Raw genomic sequence first — 27,517 nt, 5'->3', positions numbered from 1 at the left:
GAACCAGCATTTATTGCCCATCCCTAATTTCCCTTGAGGAGGTGGTGGTGAGCTCCCTTCTGGAATCACTGCAGTCCCTGAGGTGTAGGTACTTCCACCGTGCTGTTAGGGAGGGAGTTCCAGGATTTTGACCCAGCAACAGTGAAGGAACGGCAATATATTTCCAAGTCGGAATGGTGAGTGACTTGGAGGGGAACTTGCAGACGGTGGTGTCCCCTTGTATCTGCTTTCCTTGTCCTTCTAGATAATAGCAATCATGAGTTTGGAAGGTGCACCTTAAGGATGATACACACGACTGCCAGTGTTTGTCAGTGATGGAGGGATTGTGGAAGGGGTAGCAATCAAGTGGGCTGCTTTGTCCTGGATGGTGTCAACTTCTTGAATGTTATTGGAGCTCTGCTCATCCAGGCAAGTGGGGATTATTCCATCATACTCCTGATTTGTGCCTTGTAGATACTGCACAGGCTTTGGAGTGGAGGATGTGAGGGATGGGGGGTGCCGGTGGTGGCAGCCAGTCAGGAGGTGAGTTGCTCATTGTACGATTCCTAGCCTATTACCCGCTCTGATAGACATAGTACTTATATGGCTCGTCCGGTTCAGTTTCTGGTCAATAGTAATCCCGAGGATGTTGATAGTGAAGGTTACAGTGAGGATAATGCCATTGAACAGCAAGGGACAATGATTCGATCTTGTCCTGTTGGAGGTGGTCATTTCCTGGTACTTGTGTGGCACCAATGTTACTTGCCAGTTGTCGGCCTGAGCCTGATATTGTCCCAGTTTTCTGGCACTTGGACATCAAGGACACAATCTTAACAGCTGTTTGTGCCTGTGAGTGAGGACGGAGAATTTGGTGCACTGCAGCAGGACCTGAAAATCCCACCGGTGTGAACAGCCGGAAGATTCGCCCAGACTGGTATTGTACCTGAGGAGTCATGAATGGTGCTGAACATTGTGTCAAGACACTAGGAGGACCCCCTGCTCTTCATGGAATCATGTCATAAGTGCTCCTGAGAAGCCCGACAACCTTTACTTTAATATTCCTCCATCCAATGTCACCTCCAACAGTGTTGCATTCCCTCAGTGTTATGCTAACGTGTATTCCATGACTGGGGCAGGACTTGAACTCACAATAACATGTCTCGCAGATAAAAGTATCGTTGTTGCCAGTACAAAACGATAGAGGATATTTAAGAGCATAATTATAAGTGATGTGGTAATAACTCAAATGCTCTGTTCATTATTGTCATTGTTCTTGGAGGTTCCTCAGCATTTACTGCTTAGCGGTTTGCTGTGATGATTTATTGATTCTTGACAATACTGCCTGGACAATTTTGTCCACTTGATCCTTTAGGGAAAAATGTAACTTTGTATTTTTATAGCTCCATTCATGACCTTGGGACACTCCTTTATAGCTAATGAGGTACTTTTGAAGCACAGTCACTCTTGTAGGTACCACAAGAACCAATTTGTGCACAGCGAGCTCCCACAAAATAAAACAATGGGATAATTACCAATTAATCTATGTTTTACTGATATTGGTTGAAGGATAATTTGCCAACTTTTGTACTCCTTGCCCCATCCGATGAAGGCAAGCATGCTGTATGCTTCCTTCACCAACTTTTCCACCTGTGCTGCCACTTTTAAGGATCTGCGGACCTGCACACCCAGATCTCTCTGTGTGTTCATGCTCCTGATTGTTCTGCCATTTATTTTATATCTCCTACCTCAATTGGATCTACCAAAATGCATCACCTCGCATTTGTCCAGATTAAATTCCATCTGCCGTCTTCCCACCCAATTTTCCAGTCCATCTATATCCTGCTGTATTCTCTGACAATCTTCATCACTATCCACAGCTCCGCCAATCTTAGTATCATCCGCAAACTTGCTAATCAGACCAGCCACGTTTTCTTCCAAGTCATTTATATGTATTACAAGCAGCAGAGGACTGTGAGACAATCGCCTTTTCAATCCTGCTCTTTAAGTCATTCAGAAATTGTCACTGCACAACCTGTTATTGATGCCCAGTTGAGGAATTAACATTGTGCACATGCAGTGTTCTTCTCTGATTCAGTAATACTTCTGTCCTTGGGATTGCCTCATTACAATTCATTCTTTTCAGTTCATTGTTCTGTTCTTTTGTTTCATTCCAGATGACTTGGCACTCATGTGCTTCACTTTGTCTAGGCTACCATCTCCCTGCCTTATAAATTATCAGCTCCTGTTGCCAGGAAAGGCTCTGTGCTCTTTGTACCAGTAGCATGAGGCACAGGTGGGAGACAATGGCAAAGGTATTTGTTAGAATTGCTCCAAGTGCCCTTTATGCTCCTGTCAAATGCTTTGCACAACTTTGGTTTTCTCTCTCCGAAACTGCTTAATATCTCGAATGCTGCACAGACAGTAACTGGCAGGTCAGACTCACATAGCTGGAAGATAGCCACGAAAAGATTGATGGTGAAGGCAGCCATCAATAGCCTCATTTTTTTTAAAGTGTTAGTCAATTTAATTTGCTTGCTTCTTTACAAGGAAGACCCAATGGTTAGCATGCTGCCTCACAGCATCAGGGACCGGGTTCAGTGCCTTGGGTGACTGTGTGGAGTTTGCACATTCTCCCCGGGTGTTTCGGTTTCCTCCTACAGTCCTGGATTGTCCCCATATCCCCTGAAAGGAATTGGGACGAATTCAGAAACATGCCTGCATAATTAACTGGGATAGATTATGTCAACAGTACTGCAGTATTGACTCCATGCACCTCATTGTAAAGTTCCTGTCAATGGTCTGAGACTGCACAACAATCAGGAAGTCTCCTCTTTCTACACATAGAGCAGGCAGACCCAGTAATCCACCTGGAGAATTGGGCAGCATGGTGACACAGTACTTCACAGCACCAGGACCCGGGTTCGATTCCTGGCTTGGGTCACTGTCTGTGTGGAGTTTGTACAATCCTGTGTCTGTGTGGGTTTCCTCCAGATGCTCCAGTTTCTTCCCACAGTCCAAAGATGTGTGGGTTAGGTGGCTTGGCCATGCTAAGTTGCCCCTTCATATCAGGGGGACTAGTTTGGATAAATGCACGGGGTGATGAGGATAGGGCTTGGGTGGGATTACGTCAGTGCAGAATTTTTGGCACTGTAGGATTCTAGAAAAGGGCAGAGGAGATAAAGTTTAAGTTTATTTATTAGTCACAAGTAGGGCTTATATTAACACTGCAATGAAGTTACTGTGAAATTCCCCAATTCGCCACACTCCGGTGCTTGTTCGGAACAATGCACGTAACCAGCACGTCTTTCGGACTGTGGGAGGAAACCAGAGGAAACCCATGCAGACATGGGGAGAACATGCAAACTCCACACAGACAGTGACCCAAGCTGGGAATTGAACCTGGATCCCTGGTGTTGTGAGGCAGCAGTGCTAACCACTGTGCCACTGTGCAGCCCAGTAGTCTTCAGTCCCACCATGTTAACAACAATGGCAAACTGAAGCAAGAAAATTTTCCAGCAGTCACTGCATCTACTGAAGCGTTCTGAAATGTGTTTACAATTCGCCTGGTGAAATTGTCTCCTCCCTGGTTTATGGATTCTTCCCTATGACCCAGACATATCTGCTTGTCTAAGGCATCAAGAGTGCTTCAGGTTCCTCACAAGACAGGCAGTGAATGCAGCACCAACTAGCTAAAACACGATAACATGTCTGCTAAGTCTCAGGCCAGCCAACTGATCAAAGCTTGTGCTCTACCACTGCACTTGGAGGCTGGCATTGGACTTATAGCAAATGCAGGAGGACTATTCGGTCTTCTGAATCCCAAGATGTTACAGTTTCTTTAAAAGAGACCTTTCTCCCAGAAAATGACCAGTAAAGATCGTAGGATCAATTTCCCAAAATTCCTTCTTAGTGGCGCTAAGTGGAATTACCTGCTCTAGTGCTCACAGTATTTATAGTCCAGCTCAGTTTCTAGTCAATAGTAAACCTGGAATGTCGATAGTGGGGAGGATGCTGACAGTCTGGATGACTCTTCATCAGACCTCAACATTTATTTCAGATTCCAGCATCTGCAGTATTTTACCTAAAGTTACTGTGAAAATCCCCTAGTTGCCACACTCCAGCTTCTGTTGGGTATACTGAGGGAGAATCTAGCATGGTCAATGCACCTAACCAGCACATCTTTCGGACTGTGGGAGGAAACCAGAGCACCCGGAGGAAACCCCATGCGGGCACATAAACAATGTGCAGACTCTGCACAAACAGTGATGCAAGCCGGGAATCAAACCCGGGTCCCTGGCATTTTGAGGCAGCACTGCTAACCACTGTGCCACTGTATCGCACTGGCATACTTAGAATTGTTCAGCAAGTGCTGACCAATCTCAGAATCACATTAGATATTATGGGTGGGATTTTGCAGCCTGTGTCATCCCAAAACTGTAAAATCCTGCCCAAAGTTAACAGACCTTTTCCTTGTCCGCCCCTCACCCACTCCGATTCCTGTGGGGAGCAGACAGGGTGGTAAAATTCCAGCCTATGTTTTGGGTTTTGCAAGCACGAGCTGGTTAAGGGCACTCCGTGCTCTGCTCATTGTGAACACGCAATGGGAGGAGCTGTTTGATTGTTGGGGCATACGACCAACCTACCTGTTCATTACACTGGTGTTGAAATTCATGTACCACATTACTCATTTGTGTGATAGACAGAATGTCTTTTTGGCTTGATGGCATTTATGTTCCTCCTCACTGCATTCTTAAAAGGTCTATCCCTTATCCTCAAAGAATAGCCCCTAGTTCTGGACTCCCCCACCATCAGGAACATTCTTTCTGAATCTATCCTGTCTAACCCTGTTAGAATTTTATAAAATTCAATGAAATCCCCTCTCACTCTTCTAAACTCCAATGAATATAATCCTAACCAATTTAGTCTCCCTTCGCATGACAGACCTGCCATCCCTGAAGTCAGTCTGGCAAATCTTCGCTGCACTCCTCTATAGCAAGGAATCTGTGGAATTCACTGCCACAGAATGTAGCTGAGGCTAAAACATTGTCTGATTGCAAGAATAAATTAGATATATGGTAGCACAATGGTTAGCACTGCCACTTCTCAGCACCAGGGACCCGGGTTCAATTCCCAGCTTGGGTCACTGTCTGCATGGAGTTTACACATTCTCCCCATGTCTGCATGGGTTTCCTCCAGGTGCTCCAGTTTATTCCACCTTCTGAAAGACATGCTGGTTAGGTGCATTGACCTGAACAAGTGCAGGATTGTGGCACTTGTTTTCACAGAATTTCACAGTATCGTCATTGCAGTGTAAATGTCAGCCTTGCTTGTGACTAATAAATAAATAAACGTGACTTATATAGCTCTGGTGGCTAAAGGAATGAAGGGATATGGGGGGAAAGACAGGATTAGGATATTGAATTCAAAGATCTGCCATTATCAAAGTGAATGTTGGGGCAGGTTCGAAGGGTTGAATGGCCTACTCCTGCTTCTAGTTTCTATGTTGCTTTGTAACTTTGAAATGGAACTTGGATATATATTTGAAATGGAAAACTTTATAGGGTTATGGGGAAAGAGCAGGAGAAAGGGAGTAATTGGATAGTTATTTCAAAAAAAAAACCTGCACAATCCTGGTGGTCTGAACGCCCTCCTTCTATGGTGTAAAACTCAGTATGATTTTTCATCATATCACGCCTCTGTCAGGCTGTAGACATGTCACAGAACTGTTTCAAATACAGTGGGTCACTTTTTTTTTGGAAGGCACTGTTGTTAATGAGGACAACATTGAAATTGAAATAATGATAAATGCTGGTTGCCTATTCCAGATCCGTAACGTTGCCACTAACCGGTGTGTGGACAGTAAACACGGAGCAACAGGAGCAGAACTGAGGCTAGACGTCTGCATCAAGGATGGCTCAGAACGCACATGGTCACACGAGCAGGTACCGCAAAGTCTAGACTTGGCTCCTTTATTGCTGACAAACCTATAGGATAAGGGTCAAGCTTCCGAACACGGGGTACTGAGTAAGCTGGAAAGAATGGTGAAGATAAGTGAAATAAACTCCCCCAGCCCTACCACTCCTCTAATTCAGGTCTCTGACACATTCCCTATTTTAATAGCTCCACCATTGATGGCTAATATGCTTTAAGCTGTTTAATTCCTAATCTTTGGAATTCCTTCCTTAAGCCTCGCTATTTCATTCCTCCTTGAATACACTCTGTAAAAACCTATCTCCAGTCTCAATATCTTATCATGTGACACAACACCATATTTTGTTTGATAACACTTCAGTGTAACACTCTGCAATGTTTCACTACCTCAGTGGTGCTATATGAATTTGTTGAAGTTGATTATAATTGTATCAATCTGAAGTTGTTGCTGTTACTATTTAAATGAATCAAGTATTGTTTGGTGCTGCTCAGGATGGTTGTAGAGCAAATGGAAGTCTTGAAGAAGGACAGAGAAGTTCTCTCTGGTATCCTGGTCAATATTCATCCCTCAGCCATCATCACCAAAATAAGTTGCCCAATCATTAGCACATTACTGCTTGTGGGATCTTGCTATGTGCTGAATGGCTGCTGTCTAAGCTACATTACAACACTCACTACAGTTCAAAAGTACTTCATCGACTGTAAATCATTTTAGGACATCCTCAGGTGTTTTTTGTCCTTTCATGGGATGTGGATGTCGCTGGCAAGGCCAACATTTTTTCCCCATCCCTGATTTCCCTTGGTCCAAGTGGCTTTGCATGGCTATTTCAGAGGACAGCTAAGAGTCAACCACATTGCTTGTGGGTCTGTAGGTCAGACCAGATAAGGATGGCAGATGTCCTCCCCCAAAGGACACCAGTGAATCAGATGGGTTTTTACAACAATCAACAATAGTTGCATCGTCACCATGACTGTGGCTAACTTCCAATTCCAGATTTCATGAGTTGAATTTAAATTCCATCTGTTACCCATGTGGGATTTAAACCTATCTCCCCTGCATATTAGCCAGGGTCTGTGGATTGCTAGCCTAGTGATGTTAGCACAATGCTACCATCTCCCCCAAAGGTGCTGTGATAATGCAAGCTTTTACTTTCAGAGACACAAGTCCATGAGTCTGACAAAGGGTTATCTGGATTCGAAAAGTCAGCTCTTTCCTCTCGTTACAGATGCTTGCCAGACCTGCTGAGATTTTCCAGCATTTTCTCTTCTGATTTCAGATTCCAGGATCTCCAGTAATTTGCTTTTATCCACAAGTATGTTCCTCTGTCCCTCTCCCTCTGCTCAAAAGCTGCGTTGGTATCCAAACAAATTGTACAAATATCTTGACCAAGGCCAGTAAAATAGCAGGGAACCATGTTGGAATGTCTCCACATTGCAGCTCTGTCTTCAGAGAATGGAGGCAAGCAACTCATTTAAATAATGAATGGCCCCGTTAAGGACAATATTTTTGCCTCCTTGCCATTTATCTGGCATGCAGCATCGATTCCCCCAAGTCCACATTCCAGCACATGGAGGTGTACTCGCTGGGACAGCCTGTGGAGTTAGAGGTAAGCTCTCCCAAACTGGGACTGGGCCAGCAGCATCCTTGATTGGATTACAAACACAGAGGTGTAAAATTAAGAGGCAGACTCAGAGAGGATCACTGAGCTGGGCCCTGCTGTCGGCAGGTGCGGGTTTGGGACCCCTTTTCGATCCCCCTTTCGGGACTCAATGGATCAGCAAGTGGAAGTACACTCTGTCATTATTATGGCGCTTCCACTGAAACCTGGCTTGTCCTTCATCACCCACAACCAATTCTCAAAACCCTGGATATAAATATACTGTTTCGTGGAACACTTCCATCCCTTGACTTTATGGAACTCGGTATATTGTGTGGAGAAAAAAATGCATTCCACATCAATGGTCTACTCTAAACACACAGAATCATTAGAAGGTGGCACGGTGGCACAGTGGTTAGCACTGCTGCCTCACAGCTTCAGGGACCCGGGTTCGATTCCTGGCTTGGGTCATTGTCTGCGTGGAGTTTGCACATTCTTCCCGTGTCTGCGTGGGTTTCTTCTTGGTGCCCTTGTTTCCTCCTACAGCCCAAAGATGTGCAGGTTAGGTGCATTGGCCAGGCTAAGTAGTCCCTTAGTGTCCAGGATGCGTAGGTCATAGAGATTAGTGGGGTAAATATATGGGGTTACAGGAATAGGGGCCTGGGTGGATTTTTGTCAGTGCAGACTTGATGGGCCGAATGGCCTCCTCCTGCACTGTAGGGATTCTATGATTCTATACCACTAGCCGTAACAGTATTAAGTATTGAGTGTGTTAAGGTCTGCCGCACAGCCTTAAATAAAATAAACTTAGCATAGTGCTGCGTTCTGTGGAGAATTATTCTGAATCCCAAAAGAAGTTCTTGGAGGAAAACCAAAGCTTATTATGAGTGTTAATCGGCTTGTTTTGCTTTGAGTCGGATTGGCTGGTCATTCTCACCAATGGTGACAACCAGTCACGGGTTCCTCAGCGGCAGAGGGTGCAAACTGTGTCAACAGCGGCTGGACTGGACAATCCCACTGCTGGCCAGTGACAGGCTGCCCCCACCAAGCACACTGCAGGGGGTGGGGGGGGGGGGGGGGGGGTGAGGGAGGTGGGGGCGGGGGGTGAGGGAGGTGGGGGCGGGAGGTGAATGGAATGGTGGCTGCTGATGGAAAATCCTGCCCATTGTGTCAATGTGGTTTAAGCACACAGACTGCATGAAGGTTTGAAAAAAAATGCTCCTTTATTCCACCGGTATCAAAACTGTATAAACCATCAAGGGAAAGCACAAATCCAAAGAGACAACTGTTTACGGAGAATATTCACCATCAGTGTACCAGATCTCTGTCCCAGTCAGGGCCTCGGCTCCTCGGCACAGCACTCACTGGCTGTATTCAGTCTTGTCCTACTGCCCAGCTCCTGGCTCCAGTCCTGATCTCTCTCACCATCAGGCTTCTCAGGTTCAGGGGTACTGCCAATCGGCCTGACTAGGTTTCACTTTCTCTTCCTGGCCTTTTGAATACCCTCAGGTGCTTCAAATTCTCCTATATTCCTACCGCCCTGTCACTCACAAGTCTTGTCTTCATCCCGGTTGCTTTCTTCCTTGCCTCACAGAAGTTGGCTTTATTGCTCAACTTGCCAAAGGTGCTTATCTGCGTCCCACAAGAGGCTGACCAGTTCCCCTGCTCAGTTCCCTTCCGTCACCCCTCTCCCATTCACTACTAGATGCCGAAGACCCCATTATAATTGTATCTATGCATCTTGTCACTTCTACAGCCAGTCAGTTACTTTTCACGCACCAAGTAAATTGATCCTTAGCATCCCAAGACGTGTAGGTTAGATGGATTAGCCATGGTAAATGTGCAGGGTTACAACCAACATCAGGGATAGTGGAGGGGGAGGGCCTGGCCAAAATGCTCTGTCAGAGAGTCAGTGCAGACCCAATGGCCTATTATGTTGGTATGCCCATTTCAACTCGGCAAAAACTTGTATTATATTCTCTTCTTCCACCAACACAATTTAAGTAACTCTTGAAAGAAGAAATTCTAGCAGGTACATTACAAAATGATGCTTCAAAAAACACTTGTTTGTAAGATGGCATGGTCTGAAGGTATGCAGGCTCAGTGGATTAGCCATGCTAAATTGTCCCTTAGTATTCCAAGATATGTAAATTAGAGGGATTAGTGGGGTAAATACGTGGGGTTATGTATTTCAATCAGAAATCTTGGGCCTCAGCAATCAATGAAGAACTGGTGTTGTAGCTGATTTGTACCCGACCCCCACAGGTTAAAGAGGACTGCTACAGAGAGGGATGCCTTTGGCATGGAACAAATGCCACTTTTCCTCCAAGAAAGCCCACCAACACCTTTGTGTTGAGGTGCTCTGTTGGTGGGTTGATGCTGACTCAACGGGCCAAACAGCATCCTTTTGCACTGCAGGGATTCTATGATTCCATGATTCTATGATCCTGAGGTAGTGAAAGGCGCTGTGTAAATATAAATGCTTCTTTTTTATATAAAGCCTTTGTACAGAGTTGTAGCTTCAATCTCAAGTAGATAATGTACCGTCTCAGACAGAATGGGCTAGTGGGTGAGAGGTGGCCATGAAATTTTTTGGATGGCCTTCTTCCCACATTCCCGTGGGGTGGCACGGTGGCACAGTGGTTAGCACTGCTGCCCCGCAGCGCCAAGGACCCAGGTTCAATTCCTGGGTCACTGTCTGTGCAGAGTCTGCCTGTTCTCCCCATGTCTGTGTGAATTTACTCCAGATGCTCTGGTTTCCTCCCACAGTCCAAAAGACATGCTGGTTAGATGCATTGGCCGTGCTAAATTCTCTTAGTGTACCCGAGCAGGCGCCAGAGCGTGGTGGCTAGGGGATTTTCACAGCAACTTCATTGCAGTGTTAATGTAAGCCTACTTGTGACTCATAAATAAACCATCCTGACTCCTCCACAGTTTTACTCTGGTGTGAGGCCTCGGCCAGTTCCGCTCCTTTGCCCCAGCTGAGCCCTTTAAGTGGTCAATTAATAACCACTTAAGGACCATTCCCTACCCAAACTCAATTTTCAGACTGGCAGGAGGATTTCAGGGTGGGGGACACTCCAGAAGGTGACCTTGCTCTGGTCAATGCGGGTGCTTCCTCCTCCCTGGCCTCTCCACCAGCATTCCTGCCTCACTCTGCCCATCCTTCCAGGCTTCACCTCCTCTCCCCTGAGACCCCCAAAGCTTAGGACACCCAGGACTTAGGTTCTGAGGACCTCTTCAGGGGTTAGAGAGCTGTCAACCAATCAAATTGAACAGCAACTTTTGGAGGACGGATTTTACCCCGAATGAGAGGCGGAAGTTTTGCCCACAGCCAATTCACACACCTGTGAGCGTTAGATGTCTGTGGGGCAGTGAGACCTCACTTGCATCCAGTCTGTATTTTGGATTACACATGGAGTGAATCATATTGGCTGAAGATTGGTATCTGTGATGGTGAGCATCTCACATGGAGGCTATGGTGAATCATCCACCTATGCACTTCTGGCAAATGATGGTTGCAAACGCTTCAGGCTTGACTTTCGCCCTCACGTGTTGGGCTCCCCTATCATTGAAGATGGGGACGTCCATAGGAGCCTGATTTTCCATGTCACAAATGGACAGGTATGAGTGACAGTTTTGAGTTTTAAAAGTGGCTATAGAGCAGGGCTAACAATTCTGCAGCATTGCTCTGGAGTCTGCAGGAATTAAGCATTAATCCTAGAGTTGCAACAAGGAGAAAAATTATCAGGATGTTGCAGAGAGATTATTTTTCCATTTTCTTTCAACATGTTTATTAGTTGCAAAAAAAATTGCATTTGGATACCACTGTTCATGAATTCTGCCTGCCGAAAGAGTTTTACACTCGCTGAGCTATTTTATTGCAACCATGGTTATAATGCAGGGAAATGCCCGTTTTACAGGTCTCACAAACTTCAATTAAATAAATGATAATATAATCAGTTTGAATGTTGAGGGATGAACATTGACCAGGACACAGGACAGCCCCCTCCTCACCTCTGAAACAATACCCTGGCATCTTTTACCTGAGGGGGTGGACAGGCTCTTGATTTAACTTTTCATCAAAGGATAGTGGCCAGAAATTTACTAGCCTGCATGTCTCGGGAATTGGAGCGGGCGAGGGGCAGAGCTGGGAATGTCCATTGACCTCGGGCGGGGTTTTACGGTTTCGGGACGAGCAAGGTCGCAAAATCTCAGCAAGCATCTCAGACGATGCAGCACTCCCTCAGTACTGCACTGGGAGTGTTGTTCTAGATTAGGGGCATGATGTTACCTCCCGTCACGCCACGCTCCTGCTAGGTGGGAGAATCTGGCAGCCAACCAAATCTCCGTTCAGTGCAGCGGGATGGGAAAATCCCGCTGGTGTGAACGGTGGTAAGATTCCAGCCTATGTCTCTGGATTGGGACTTTGAATCCATAGCCCTCAGACTCAAAGGCAAAAGTTGTACCATCAAAGCCTGGCATGCATATTAATAAAAATTATTTTGTACACTTACTAAACCATTACACATGTACCTACACCTCAGAGACTGCAACGGTTTAATAAGTCAACTCTCCATCACCTTCTCAAGGGCAATTTGGGATAGGCAATAAATATTGGCCTTGCCAGCGATGCCCATGTCCTGAAAATTAATTTTAAAAACTATTCTTCAAGTCACTGCCTGTCTTTTCTTAGACAAGTATGCTAAGTCAGTCAATATTTGGGGATGCTACACAGCTTTGTCAATATTTATAAAAGATTAAGGAATGAGTTAATTGAGGGGTTGGAAATGATGGAAGTAGTTGATAGGGTAGAAAGGGAGAAATTATTTCTTCTGGTGACCAAGTCCTGAACAACATAAGTACATAAGAACATAAGAAATAGGAGCAGGAGTAGGCTATCTAGCCCTTCGAGCCTGCCCCGCCATTCAATAAGATCATGGCTGATCTGTTGTGGCTCAGTTCCACTTTCCCGCCCTCTCCCCATAACCCTTAATCCCCTCTCTTATCAAAAACCCATCAACCCGCTTCTTAAAAATATTTAGCGAGGCAGCCTCCACCACTTCAACGGGCAGAGAATTCCAGAGATTCACCACCCTTTGAGTGAAGAAGTTCCTCCTCAACTCCGTTCTAAACCGCCTCCCCTTTATCTTGAGGCTGTGCCCCCTAGTCCTACTGTCTTTTTTGAGCGGGAAGAGTCTCTCCACCTCTATCCTATCCATCCCATTCATCATCTTATACGTCTCAATGAGATCTCCTCTCATTCTTCTAAACTCTAGCGAGTACAAGCCTAGTTTATTCAGCCTCTCCTCATAGCTCAACCCCCTCAACTCCGGTATCAGCCTAGTAAACCTCCTCTGCACTCCCTCCAGGGCCAAAATATCCTTGCGCAGGTGCGGCGCCCAAAACTGCACACAGTACTCCAGCTGCGGCCTCACCAATGCCCTATACAGCTGCAGCAAGACCTCCCTACTTTTATATTCAATCCCCCTCGCTATGAAGGCCAGCATCCCATTCGCCTTCCTGACCACCTGCTGCACCTGCAAGCTGGGTTTTTGCGACTCATGCACAAGGACCCCGAGGTCCCTCTGCACCGTTGCCTGCTGCAGTTTTTCGCCACGTAAGTAATAGTCCTTCCTACCATTCTTCCTACCAAAGTGGACCACCTCGCACTTGCCAACATTAAATTCCATTTGCCATTTCCTGGCCCATTCGCCCAGCCTATCTAGATCCTTCTGCAGACTCTCCACACCCTCCGCACAATTTGCCTTTCCCCCAATCTTGGTGTCATCAGCAAATTTCGACACCCTGCACTCGGTTCAAAAACATGAGCTAGGTTCTTCAGGTGTGATGTCAGGAAGCAAGTCCTCACACAAAGTGTGGTGAAAATCTGGAACTGTCTCCTGCGCAAAACTGTTGAGGTTGGGGAGTAATGGATAATTTCAAATCTAAGGTTTTCATTAGGCAGGGGGATTAAGGAGAAGAGAACAAAGGCAGGTAATGGAGAGTAGGTACAGGTGACTTGATTGCTGGAGAAGGCCTACTTTTGTTTCATTGTAGGACCCCACCCCTGTATTTTGTCAGCATATGGAGGGGTGATCGCCACACAGAAGCATTTAAACCTGCTAGAACAGGCATTATCTGGTGGATCTTTTGCCTATACTGTGCCAAAATGGCTTGGTTAAAGCATTAGGCCCTTCTGCGCAGAGTGTTATGTGGAGGGAGACACAAGCAAAGTATTGCTGTTAGATCTACAACTTCCAAAACAATAACCCATTGCGTGGGCTTTGCCCTTTGGGTCAGGGCCCCCAACACCTGGCCAGATGAGGATCAGGGCCTCTCTCTGTAAGGGGAGCAGTGATCTTTCCCTTGACTGGCCAACACCCAACTTGGGAGAAGCAGAAAGCTGCCTGTTATGGTAAGTGAGAGAGAGAAAGAAAGAAAGAAAGAAAGAGAAAGGGAGGGTGACCCAAGATGGAGGTGCCCATTCTCCAACTTTTTAAATGTTTAACAAAAACATGACCAGGGCAGCAGACGTCACCATCGTGGCAGAGAAATGTCACCACAGGACAGCCTGTGGCTCCAGCTAAGTTCTAAAAGATAGAGGTGGGCCTCAAAGCCTGGCTGGACTGTTGGTTCCCCATTTGGCTGGCAGGAGGCCACAGAACCCGATGCCTTGGTGAACCTGGAGGCTGACTGGGAGATTCCTGAAAAACATGTTGTTAATTGACCACATGCTGCTTTATGGGTGAATAGTCCTGCCACTCATGACACCCTGACCCTGCACCCCCCCACTCTCCACCTCCTGCCACCTTGTTCTGCCTCCAGCGGCATGGCCCCGGGGTGGGATGGCTTGGGGCTTGTCAACCGCTGATCCAAATCTTCACATCTGCCCACCTCCGTGCTTGGGTGAGTGAGGGTTAAAAATCCTTGCCCAACATTTCTGCTCGGTTGCTGCACCTTTCACTGGCAGCATCATAAACTGGAGTTTCAGTTTGTGGACTTTGAGCGCTCACAGGGAATCAATTTGTTTTTTCCAGTGAATGGATTGGTCAAGGGTGTCACATGGCAAGATGACATCAGCAATTTCCCAATATTAGTACAGGTCGCAAGAAAGTGCAAATACTACAATTGATTATCGGAGCATAGAAACTAAAAGCACGAATAGGCCATTGTGCCCTTCGAGCCTGCTCCGCCATTCGTTTTGATTATGGCTGATCATCAAATTCAATATCCTGTTCCCATCTTCCTCCCATATCCCTTGATCCCTTTAACACCATGAGTTTTGTCTAATTTTTCCTTGGCTTCAATTTCTTCCTGTGGTAGTGAATTCCATACATTCACCACCCTCTGGGTGAAGAAATTTCTCCTCACCTCAGTTCTAAAAGGTTTACCCCTTATTCTCAAAGTATGACCCCTAGTTCTAGATTCCCCCACCATCGGGAACATTCTTTCTGAATCTAACCTGTCTAATCATTCTTGAATTTTATAAGTTTCTATCAGATCCCCTCTCACTCTTCTAAACACTAAGGAATACAATCCTAATCAGCTCGGTCTCTCCGCATATGATAGATCTGCCAAACTGATCCAACCTGTTAATAGCGTTACTCATCCCTAACCGAGAAGTAAAAGGGTTGGGTTGTTCTGTTGCAAGAGGAAACAAATTCTTTTTACAAAGTTAGTGGGAAGGGATGGGTGGGGCAGTTGTTGACTTGTCACTGACTGACCGAGCAATATGCGGCAGAAAGATAAGTAATGAACAGAGAAAGCTGGGCTCTGTTACTGTATTGACTGAAGTGTGTAGCTCCCTGAATTTCTTGCTGATGCCACACAGCGCTCTGGCCATTGAGAGTTCTGCGTAAGATGCCGATTGTTCATATAGCAGAAAACAGCATGAAAATCAGCCCTCAGCAATGGTAAGATAGACAATGAGAAACAAGGATAAGCTGTGGCTGTTCAGCCTCATTAGCCTCACATCAAAAGAGGGTCTTACAAGGCTTATACCTAACCCCAAATCGAGCTTGCAATTACATATTTGCACCAATACCAATCATTCTTATTTCTCCCCCTAACATTGCCTGATTTTCACCACGCCAAACTCCCCCTCCCCCATCTCAGCTCATCCAATGCTTCAAGGCCTCATTCGTGCCTTCACTACCTTCAGCCTTGGCTATTCCCATGCTCTCTGGGCTGCTGTATCCTACCACCTATCCTACCTCAACTGGAGGACTTCAAAAAGAATTCAAAGCTGAAGTACCGCAGATGCCAGAAGTTTTGAGATAAAGACGGAAGGTGCAGGAAATGCTCAGCAGACCGGGTAGCACCTGTGGAGGGATAACCAGAGTTAACAGGTAGAAACTAACCAAAAACTGGCAAGGTGTCAGGGCCTAACCGAAAACCGGTGTGTTTCTCTCCAGGCAGGATTTCTTGCCTGATCTTATGACACTTTGTCAAAACAAAACAGGGGGAGTTTGTTTCACAGCATCATGTTGAGGGGTGGGGCCAAAACACGGCAGTAAAGCATTTTGCAAGAAGATGTAGTGCCCTTTCTAAAGGGCAATCAGAGGCCCCATGGAGGTGGGGTTCCCCACACCCTCTGTCCCCGCTTCCAACCCCAGGATTAGGTGCAATGCCTGCTTTTGTCAGCTTGTAGTCTCTCTTGTGGGGGCCATGAATTGAATTCAATTAGAATTTGAATTGATCTTTGGTGCAAGCAAGGAGATAGATTAAGGGTTTGCCCCTTTCCACTCTGTGCATTGGCTTTGTAACTCTGAGAAAGGAATAAAAAATATTTCAAAATAGGACCATCACCACTGACCAAAGCCTGTTCATCATCCACAAGGTACAAATCAGGCATGTGATGGAATACTCTTCGCTTGCCCGGATGGGTGCAGCGCCAACATCACTTAAAAAGCTCAACACCACCCAGGATAAAGGAATCTGCTTGCTTGGCACCACATCCATCACCTTAAATATTCACTTCCTCCATCACTGGCACATAGTGGCAGCAAAGTGTACAATCTACAAGATGCACTGCAACAACTATCTAAACTTTCCTCAACAGCATCTTCCAAACCCACAATCTCTACCACCTAGAAGGACAAGGGCAGCAGATACACCACCATCTGCAGCTTCCCCTCCAAGCCACACACCATCGTGATTTGGAAATATATCGGTGTTCCTTCAATCTTGCTGGTTCAAACCCTGGAATCCCCTTCATGACTTCATAAGATATAGGAGCAGAACTAGGCCATTCGGCCCATTGAGTCTGCTCCACCATTCAATCATGGCTGATATGCTTCTCATCCCCATTTCCTTTTCTCTGTAATCCTTGAATCCATTACCAATTAAAAATCTGTATAACTCCTCCTTAAATTTACTCATTGTCCCAGCATCCACCACACTTTGGGGTAGCGAATTCCACAGATTCACAATCCTCTGGGAGAAGTAGTTTCTCCTCAACTCTGGTTTAAATTTGCTCCCCCTTATCCTAAGACTGTAACCTCTCATCCTAAGATCATAGATTCATAGAAACCACACAGTGCAGAAGGGGGCCATTCGGCCCATTGAGTCTGCACTGACAACAATCCCACCCAGGCCCTACGTTTGTATTCGTGCTGGCACTGAGGGGCAATCCCACACAGACCTGTTCCCCATATGCCCCACAAGAGGAAGCATCTGTCCCATGTCTACTTTCTCCATACCCTTTATCATTGTGTATACCTCAATTTGATATCCACTCATTCTTCTAAATTCCAGACAGTATGGGCCTAAACTGCTCAATCTCTACACCCTTTGTGAGGGTATAATACACAATGCATGGGGAGGATTTCCTCTCAGCCCCACCTACAGTGTGTTTGGCGGTGATAGTCTGTCAATGAGATCTTCCAGTCCCGTCACTGTCAATGTCCTGTTGCTCGCACTCTTCCCCAATGGGTACCCGTGGGGAGGGCCAGAAAATCCCACCCATGGACAGTAGCAAGAAGGCAGCTCACCACCATCTTCTCAAGGGCAATTTGGGATTAGAAACAAGTGCTGGCCTTGCCAGCAATATTTACATCCAGTCAAAGAACTTTAAAAAAAACTGTTCACATTTTATACTGTACCAGAATTCTGAAAGTGGCTGCAGTGCTTGATACTTCCAGCAGATGGTAGCAAGGAGACACATTCTTCATCAACCCATCCCTAACACTCACCCAGCAATGTCCCCACTCAATCAGACCCACCAAAGGCAAATATTTGAATATCCTGTTTGTGAATTGTAATCATGAAGCACATAATTTTTATTATAACTTTACAGCAATATTTTCAACTAAAACAGCCCTCAGTTCCAATAAATCCAGTTACAACTCCACACTGAATTTCCTAAAGTTTAAGGTTAGTTTATTAGTGTCACACATTAGCAGGTTTATATTAACACTGCAATGAAGTTACTGTGAAAATCCCCTAGTTGCCCCACTCCGGCGCCTGTTCGGGGTACACTGAGAGAGAATTTAGCACAGCCAATGCAGCTAACCAGCTCATCTTTCAGACTGTGAGAGGAAACCCACACAGACATGGAGTGAATGTGCAGACTCAGCATTGACAGTGACCCAAGCCAGGAATCAAACCTGGGTCCCTGGCGCTGTGAGGCAGCACTGCTAACCACTGTGCCAATGTACCCCCTCACCATCACTTGCCCACCCACCCCCCTCTAATTTAATGACAGCTATATCATGGCAATTACTAGTCCAGTGACACTATCACTACACCACATCTCACCCCTCCCCAATTCCTCCCAGTGGAACTGTTTCTCCCTATCTATGATATCAATGCCACGTTTATTTTTTAGTGAGTGGAATTGCGTATTTAAGTGTATTTTGAGTAATTGCCACTATTGGAGAGACAGTGGCATAGTGGCTTTGTCATTGCGTTAGCAATCCAGGGTGTGGATTCAAATCCTACCAGCGCAGATGGTGAAATTTGAATTCAATAAAAAAATTAAATGAGACTATTGTCAATTGTTGTAAAAATCCATCTGGTTCACAAAGGGAGGAAATCTGCCATCCCTACCTAGTCTGGCCCATGTGTAACTCCAGAACCATAACTGCTTTCTGAAATGACCAAGCAAGAAATGACTGAGGGCGGCACGGTAGCACAGTGATTAGGACTGCTGCTTTACAGCTCCAGGGTCCTGGGTTCGATTCCCGGCTCGGGTCACTGTCTGTGTGGAGTTTGCACATTCTCCTCGTGTCTGTGTGGGTTCCTCCGGGTGCTCCAGTTTCCTCCCACAGTCCAAAGGTGTGCGGGTTAGGGATGATTGGCCATGCTAAGAAATTGCCCCTTAGTGTCCAGGGATGCATAGGTTGGAGGGTTTAGTGGGTATGATATGTAGGGATATGGGGGTAGGGTCTGGGTGGGATTGTGTTCGGTGCAGACTCAATGGGCTGAAGGGCTTCTTTCTGCACTGTAGGGTTCTATGATCGATTGAAGTCACTCAGTTCAAGAGCAATTTGGGACGGGCAACAAATACTGGAAATAGACATCCACATCACATGCAAGAATATGTTTTAAATGTTGTCCATTTGCCCCGATGGTATTTCTTCATATAATTTGCATGATCATGGTCGTAGCATTGCAATAAGTAGAATTTTATATGGCCTGACTGTTTTACCTGGCCTTACAGACCCTACACGGTGGCACAGTCATTAACACTGCTGCCTCACAGCACCAGGGATCTGGATTTGATTCCCACTTGGGTCACTGTCTGTGTGGAGTTTGCACGTTCTCCCTGTGTCTCCCCATGAGTTTCCTCCAGGTCTTCCAGTTTCCTCCCACAGTCGGAAAGACGTGCTGGTTATGTGCATGCTAAATTGCCCCTCAATGTACCCGAACAGGCACCGGAGTGTGGCATCCAGGGGATTTTCACAATAATTTCATTGCAGTGTTAGTGTAAGCCTACTTGTGATGTTAATAACTTACCTTTTACCTTTGTACTGCTACTTTGCTTTTATTATTCCTGACAAGTGCATCTGTTCCATGAGTATTTATGGTCTCTTTTGTAATTTGACCTTTGCTTTATTCCATTTGTTGCTTTATGGAATACTTGCCTCACCTCAGTCCCCTCCCTTTCCTTTACGGTTCAAACCCCTTTTCACAATCCCATTTATGCTGCCAGCTAATATCTTACTCCCAGGTTAGTTCAGGTACACCTCCTTCACACACCTGTTCTTCAGTTACACATTTACTTTGCTGATGTGTCCAACAGACACATGGCTCAGGTAGTAATGCAATCGTAGATACTAAAGCTCCCTGAGCGAGTTCAAGTCTCCAGCATCAGAAGCTTAAGTCCGTACTCTCAACTGACACTCCAGTGCAATATTGAGAGAATGCTACATTGCCGGAGGTCCCTTTATTTCAGATGAGACATTAAACCAAGTCCTGTTTGGCTCTTTCAGGTAAAGATTAAAAAGAAATCAGCAATGCTATTCTGAAGAAGACCAGTAGCGCTCCCTCCTGGTGCTTTGAGCAGTATTTAGCCCCCAGCCAATATTAATAAAAGCCGGTCATGCGTACAACACAAGCTGTTGTTGGGAGCTTGCTGTGCATGTATTTGCTGCCATGTTTCTGACATCATAACAGCTTCAGAAAGTACTTCACTGGCAACAAAGCTCTCGGAGGCTTTCTGAAATTGTGAGAGACACGATACATATGCAAATTCCCTCTTTCATCTTTGTTCTGGTAAGTCGCTGTTGTGTTCTGTGAAAGAATTCGATAGGTGTTGATTAATTTTATGGTGCTTGTACTTATTCATTGAGTGATGGATGGCCTTCTAATAAGTGATGCTTCTAATATGTGCTCCTTCTTCAACTGTGGATTCCCATCTACAGTTGTTGACAGGGCCCTCAACAGCATGCAGTTTATCTCCTGTGCCACGACCTTCACCCCCTCCTCTCCTTCTCATGACAAAGACAGGGTCACCCTTGTCCTCACATTTCACCCCGCCAGCCTCCACATGCAAAGTGTAATCCTCCGCCATTTTCGCCAACTCCAGCATGATGCCACCACCAAACACATCTTCCCTTCACTCCCTCTGTCAGCATTCCACAGAGACCATTCCCTCCGGGATAACTTAGTCCACTCCTTCACTATACCCAACACCACCCCCGTCACTCGTGGCACCTTCCCATGCAATCACAGAAGGTGTAACACCTGTCTCTTTACCTCTTCTACGCTTACCATCCAAGACCTAAAACATTCATTCCAGGTTAAGCCGCGTTTCACTTGCACCTCTTTCAATTTGGTGAATTGCATTCGCTGCCCCCAGTGTGGTCTCCTCTATATCGAAGAGACCAAGCGTAGACTGGATGATCGCTTTGCTGTGCGCAGTCAGGACCCTGATCTTCTGGTCACTTGCCATTTTAACACATGATCCTGCTCCCATGCCCACATGTCTGTCCTTGGCTTGCTGCAATGTTCCAGTAAAGCTCAATGCAAACTGGAGGAACAGCATCTTATCTTTCTGCTCGGCGCTTTACAGCCTCCTGGTCTCAACATCAAATTCAACAACTTCAGATGATTAGTTTCACTCCACCTCGATCCCTTTGTTTCGTTTTATTCCATTTTTCTTTTCTCTACTTTTATTTCTTTATTGTCGTTCCTCATTTTTCTTTCACCTACTTGATTCCCCTCTTACCTTTTCTCCCTCTTTGCTTTCCCTTTCCCTGCTTTTTTTTTTAAGTTTACCCCTCTCCTACACATTCCCTCCCTCCCCATCTTCATCTCCCAGCTTACCCTCTGATGTTAGCTTCTCTGCTGTTTGGCCATTCACACCCTTTATTCTCATTGTGGACAGCCATTAGCAGTCCTTTGCCTCGGTTTCTGTGGCAATGACTCATCTTTCATTCCCTCGCCCTGCAGTATAAATATCTCCCATTTTCAATGCCTGTTAGCTTTGACAAAGGATCATCTGCACTCGAAATGTCAGCTCTTTTCTGTCCTTACAGATGCTGCCAGACCTGCTGAGATTTTCTAGTATTTTCGCTTTTGGAGTGACGGATAGTGTGCGTTTGGGATTAGCTATAAAGGGATCAAATTCCCAATAGGTTGGAGAGGAGATTATTTGCCAATCCAGCTCCACCAATCCCGTATTGACTAATGTATGTTAATTATTACAGAACGTGAAAAAAAGCTGGTTGAAGTAGCAGAGGGCAGAATTTTCCAGTCCTTCCCCCCAGCGGGATCTTCCAGTTCCACCAATGGCACCTCCACTCATGGTGGGCTTCCCACTCAAAAAGCCAGAGTCTTCGGCGGGACTGGAAGATCTCACCGGCAGCCAGTAGCGAGCGGTCTCCACCACCAGAAACACGCCATGGCAGGGACAGAAAATCCAACCCTATAAATATCGTCGATAAAAGGTTCACTGCATTTTGAAATCCATTTTCTGGATGTAATCATCACTGCTAAGGTCGGCATTAACTGTCTATCCACTAGCTGCGCTCAGAAGAAAGAACGAGAAAGACTTGCATTGATGTAGTATCTTCATGACTTCAGCAAATGAAGTTCTTTTGAAGTATGGTCACTATCATAATGCAGGAATCACGGCAGCTAGTTCATGCACAGTTTGCACGCAGTTGATTGAGGGATAAATATTGGCCTGGACAATTTTCTTTGAAGTAGTTCTACCAGATCTTTTACTTCACCTGAACAGGCAAATCGGGCTTCATCCAAAAGGTGAAGCCTTTGACAGCACAGCACTGCACTGTAGCGGGTGACAACAGGAAAGGTAATAGTGGGCCTTCTATACAGATGACTGGCCTACTTGACCGCTTCAGGGGTGAGTTAAGAATCAGCAAACTGCCAAGGGAATTGAGTCATATATAGGTCAGACTAGTTTTGTCCCTAAAGGATATTAGTAAATCATACAAGTAATTATGACATCCTGACATCTTCCTGATTTTTTTTATTATTACACAAGATGAGGCTGATAGGCCAGTATTTTTGTTGCCCATCCCTAATTGCGCTTGAGAAGGTAGTGGTGAGCTGCCTTCTTGAGGAACTCCCTCCCTAGCAGCACTGTACCTACACCAGATGGATGGCAGTATTTCAAGAAGGGAGCTCACCACCATATTCTCAAGGGCAATTAGGGATGGGCAATAAAAATGCGAGTCTAGCCAGCGATACCCACATCCCTTGAAAGAATGAAAAAAAACATCAGAGCCTCATACAGTCCACTGATCAGTTTTGCTGAAACCAGATTTGATGGTTTCTTCACTGGTGCTCTTGGAGATTTTGCCACTGTTTTTGATTGCAGCAGTGGTTTTCATAGATACCTATTTACACAACAAGGTGAGCTCAGTTGGCTGGATGGTTGGTTCATGATGCAGAGTGATGCCAATGACACAGGTTCAATTCCCGTACCCGGCTGAGGTTATTCTCAACCTTCCTCTGTGACTGAGGTCTAGTGACCTCAGGCTAAGCCACCACCCTTTGATGGCGAGAGCAGCCTATAGTCACCTGGGACAATTGTGAATTTACCTTACAAAGGAAATGTGCAGGGACCCCATTATACTCCTATGGCATCCTCTTGTGCCTATGACTGTGTGGCCAAATTCCCCTCCAACTCGATTTTCAAGTTTGCTGACAACACCACTTTAGTGAGTTGGATCTCAAATAATAACAAGACAGAGTATAGGAATGAGATAGAAAATCTGATGTGACGACAATAATCTCTCCCTCAGTGTCAACAAAATGAAGGAGATTGTCATTAACTTCAGGAAGCGTCGTGGAGAACATGCCCCTGTCTACATCAATGGGGATGAAGTAGAAATAGTTGAAAGCTTCAGGTTTCTGGGTGTCCAGATCACCAACAACCTGTCTTGGTTTCCCCCCATGCCAACAGTATAGTTAAGAAAGTCCACCAATGTGGACAATCTTCTATGTTCTCAGAAGACTAAGGAAATTAAGAACATAAGAAATAGGAGCAGGAGTAGGCTATCTAGCCCTTCGAGCCTGCCCCGCCATTCAATAAGATCATGGCTGATCTGTCGTGGCTCAGTTCCACATTCCCGCCCTCTCCCCATAACCCTTAATCCCCTCTCTTATCAAAAACCCATCAACCCGCGTCTTAAAAATATTTAGCGAGGTAGCCTCCACCACTTCAACGGGCAGAGAATTCCAGAGATTCACCACCCTTTGAGTGAAGAAGTTCCTCCTCAACTCCGTTCTAAACCGCCTCCCCTTTATCTTGAGGCTGTGCCTCCTGGTCCTACTATCCTTTCTGAGCGGGAAGAGTCTCTCCACCTCTATCCTATCCATCCCATTCATCATCTTACACGTCTCAATGAGATCTCCCCTCATTCTTCTAAACTCTAACGAGTACAAGCCTAGTTTATTCAGCCTCTCCTCATAGCTCAACCCCCTCAACTCCGGTATCAGCCTAGTAAACCTCCTCTGCACTCCCTCCAAGGCCAAAATATCCTTGCGTAAGTACGGCGCCCAAAACTGCACACAGTACTCCAGCTGCGGCCTCACCAATGCCCTATACAGCCGCAGCAAGACCTCCCTACTTTTATATTCAATCCCCCTCGCTATGAAGGCCAGCATCCCATGCGCCTTCCTGACCACCTGCTGCACCTGCAAGCTGCGTTTTTGCGACTCATGCACAAGGACCCTGAGGTCCCTCTGCACCGTCGCCTGCTGCAGTTTTTCGCCACGTAAGTAATAATCCTTCCTACCATTATTCCTACCAAAGTGGACCACCTCGCACTTGCCAACATTAAATTCCATTTGCCATTTCCTGGCCCATTCGCCCAACCTATCTAGATCCTTCTGTAGACTCTCCACACCCTCCGCACAATTTGCCGTTCCACCAATATTGGTGTCATCAGCAAATTTCGACACCCTACACTCGGTTCCCTCCTCCAGATCATCAATATAAATGGTAAATAGTTGAGGCCCCAGCACCGACCCCTGGGGCACTCCACTAGTCACCATCCGCCAATCCAAATAGTACCCATTGACCCCCACTCTCTGCCTCCTATTTGACAACCAATCCTCTATCCACGCTAACACCCTACCCCCAACTCCATGTCCCCTGACCTTCTGCAATCATGTCAGCTCTGACTCTCACCAACTTTTACAAATGCGCCATAGAAAGCATTCTTTCTGGTTGTATCACAGTTTGGTATGGCTCCTGCTCTGCCCAAGACGGCAAGAAACTACAAAAGTCGTGAATGTAACCCAATCCATCACGCAAACCAGCCTTCCATCCATTAACTCTATCTACACTTCCCACTGCCTCAGAAAAGCATAATTAAGGACCCCACGCACTCTGGACATACTTTTTTCCACTTTCTTCCATTAGGAAAAAGATACAAAAGTCTGAGGTCATGTACCAACCGACTCAAGAACAGCGTCTTTTCTGCTGCCATCAGACTTCATTAAATTAATCTTTCTCTACCCCTAGCTATGACAGTAACACTATATTCTGCACTCTCTCCTTTCCTTCGCTATGAATGGTATGCTTTGTCTGTGCAGCGCACAAGAAACAATACTTTTCGCTGTACACTAATGCATGTGACAATATTAAATCAAATCAAGTCAAATCAAAATTACTTCCTAGGCTCGTCCTTCTGCATTTTTGCATATGTGTTTTCACATCTATGGATAATCACCGCAACAACTTGCATTTTTATAGCACAAGTTTGTATCAGAATGTAATTTGGCACAGAGACACACAAGATAGAAATTAGGACATGTTCCTTCAGGAATTCCAAAGTTTAGATCCTAGACATCTGAAGATGCAAATACCAGTGGTGAGGGATTAAGGAAAAGGGACAGAATTCAAGGACCACAGATTCTGACATATAGAATAGGATTGGTTGTTTGGCTATGATTAAGTTCCAGGTGATTAAGACAGTTGACTCCCAGATATAGAAACAGAAAGTGCTGGAACAGCTCAGCAGATCTGGCAGCATTTATGGAGAGAGGAACAGAGTTAACATTTTAACTTTTCTTCAGAACTGATATTAATCCGTGCCAGATAGGCTTTTTCCTGCCTCTTGGAAGAGATGAAAGATCCAAATTGTTAATTCTGTTCATTTGGAAAATTGGTGCCATCTTGTTTCCTTGAATGCATGGTCTTTAACTTTCCGGAGTCTATTTTCATGAAGATTGTGTCATTCTCTTGCTGTATGTTTCGACATGATAGTTTTCCTCTCACACGGTCCAAGGGGAGATGTTTTGGGTCTTTGCAGGGAACAGGCTGCAGCAGGCTTGAGGTGATTGTGTTGTTGGCCAGAATGAAGGGACATATGTTGCCGATGGTTCTGGCAGTGACTTCCTCTGCGCGAGGGCCCATACTCCAGCCAGGGCTTCAGTTTTACTCTCTGCGGGGAAATGAGCTGGCATTGCAATTGTAAATCCTGTGGCCTGGCACTATAGGTGTGCCAATGTTGAGGCGTTCAGGGAATCAGATACTGGCTTAGTAACTGAAGCAACCGGTTTACAGTTGAAAGCTTCAGCTGAGTCTGGCAGCCGTGCTGGGTTTCCTTACGTAAAACAGGCATTTTGTTCTTACTTTTCCAAACCCAGTCCTGCTTGGAGCAAGCATGTTTGTGCCAGTGCGATGTTCCTCTAGATTTGACGACTATGAAGAGCTGGTTGCATGATCACAGTCCTTACTGTATAACAAGAATGTTCCCTCTATGGAGTGACGTTTTTGCCACGTTATTGGGAATAACAGCAACTGGTATTCATGTAGCATTGTAAAACATTGCCAGGAGTTTCACAAAGCTAGAGAAACATAGGAAATAGGAGCAAGAGTCAGCCATTCAGCCCGTCAAGACTGCTCTGCCATTCAAACTGATCATCTATTTCTATGATACTTTCCCCCACTATCTTGATGTCAATGAATCCAAGTATTGTTGATCCCTGTCTTGAAAATATTCAACATAGAATCCCTACAGTGCAGAAGGAGCCCATCAAGCCTGCACCAACAACAATACTCTTCAGGCCTTATCCCCTGTAGCCCCAAACATTTACCCTGCTAGTCCCCTTGATACTAAGGGGCAATTTATATTGGCCAATCAACCTAACCTGCACATCGTTGGACTGATTTGGAATGATTGAGCCTCCACAACCATCTGGGGTGGACAAGGTGCTGCACCAAAAACTGCTACATAAGATAATGGTGCATTATTTTACAGGTAATATACTAGCATGGATAGAGAATTGGTTAATCAACAGAAAACAAAGAGTGGGGGTAAATGGGTACTTTTCTGGTTAGCAATCAGTACAGCAAAATGGACTATTATTTAAATGGTAAAATATTGCAGCATACTGCTGTGCAGAGGGATCTGGGTGTCCTTGTGCAAGAATTACAAGGAGTTGGTTTGCAGGTAATTAAGAAGGCAATTGAAATTTTGTCCTTCATTGCTAGAGGAATGCAGTTTAAAAACAGCAAGGTTATGTTGCAGCTGCAAAAAGTGTTGGTGAGGCCACAGCTGGAGTACTGTGTACAGTTTTGGTCTCCTTACTTGAGAAAGGATATACTGGCACTGGAGGGGGTGCAGAGGAGATTCCTCCGGGTACGCTGGCATGGGTTTCCTCCAGGTACTCCGGTTTCCTCCCACAGTCCAAAGATGTGTGGGCTAGGTTGATTGGCCATGCTAAGAAATTGCCCCTTAGTGTCCAGGGATACGTAGGTTAGAGGGATTAGTGGGTATAATCTGTAGAGATATGGGGGTGGGGCCTGGGTGGGATTGTGTTCAGTGCAGACTTGATGGGCCGAAGGGCCTCTTTCTGCACTGTAGGGTTCTATGATTCTATGATTCACTAGGTTGATTCTGGAGTTGAGAGGGTTGGTTTATGAGAACAGACTGAGTAGACTGGGGCTATACTCATTGGAATTTAGAAGAATGAGGGGATCGTATAGAAACATATAAGATTATGAAGGGAATAGATAAGATCGAAGCAGGAAGTTGTTTTCACTGGCGGGTGAAACTAGAACTAAGGGGCATAGCCTCAAA

General features: G+C 45.7%; 1 protein-coding gene across 2 annotated transcripts in view; it reads left to right on the top strand.

Annotated features, from left to right (window-relative positions):
• Positions 1-27,517, top strand: part of galntl6 (polypeptide N-acetylgalactosaminyltransferase like 6) — a 1,196,842-nt gene that overhangs the window by 1,106,898 nt on the left and 62,427 nt on the right. For both annotated transcript variants that reach the window (XM_080189755.1, XM_080189754.1), the window contains one exon: positions 5,805-5,921. In XM_080189755.1, coding sequence (XP_080045881.1) covers positions 5,805-5,921 — 117 coding nt within the window. The remainder of the gene's footprint in view (positions 1-5,804; positions 5,922-27,517) is intronic.

Source organism: Carcharhinus amblyrhynchos, chromosome 5 (assembly GCF_965287045.1).
Source record: "Carcharhinus amblyrhynchos chromosome 5, sCarAmb.v2.hapA, whole genome shotgun sequence".
In the NCBI taxonomy this organism is placed as follows: domain Eukaryota; kingdom Metazoa; phylum Chordata; class Chondrichthyes; order Carcharhiniformes; family Carcharhinidae; genus Carcharhinus; species Carcharhinus amblyrhynchos.
This window is presented reverse-complemented; position numbering and strand designations above follow the sequence as displayed.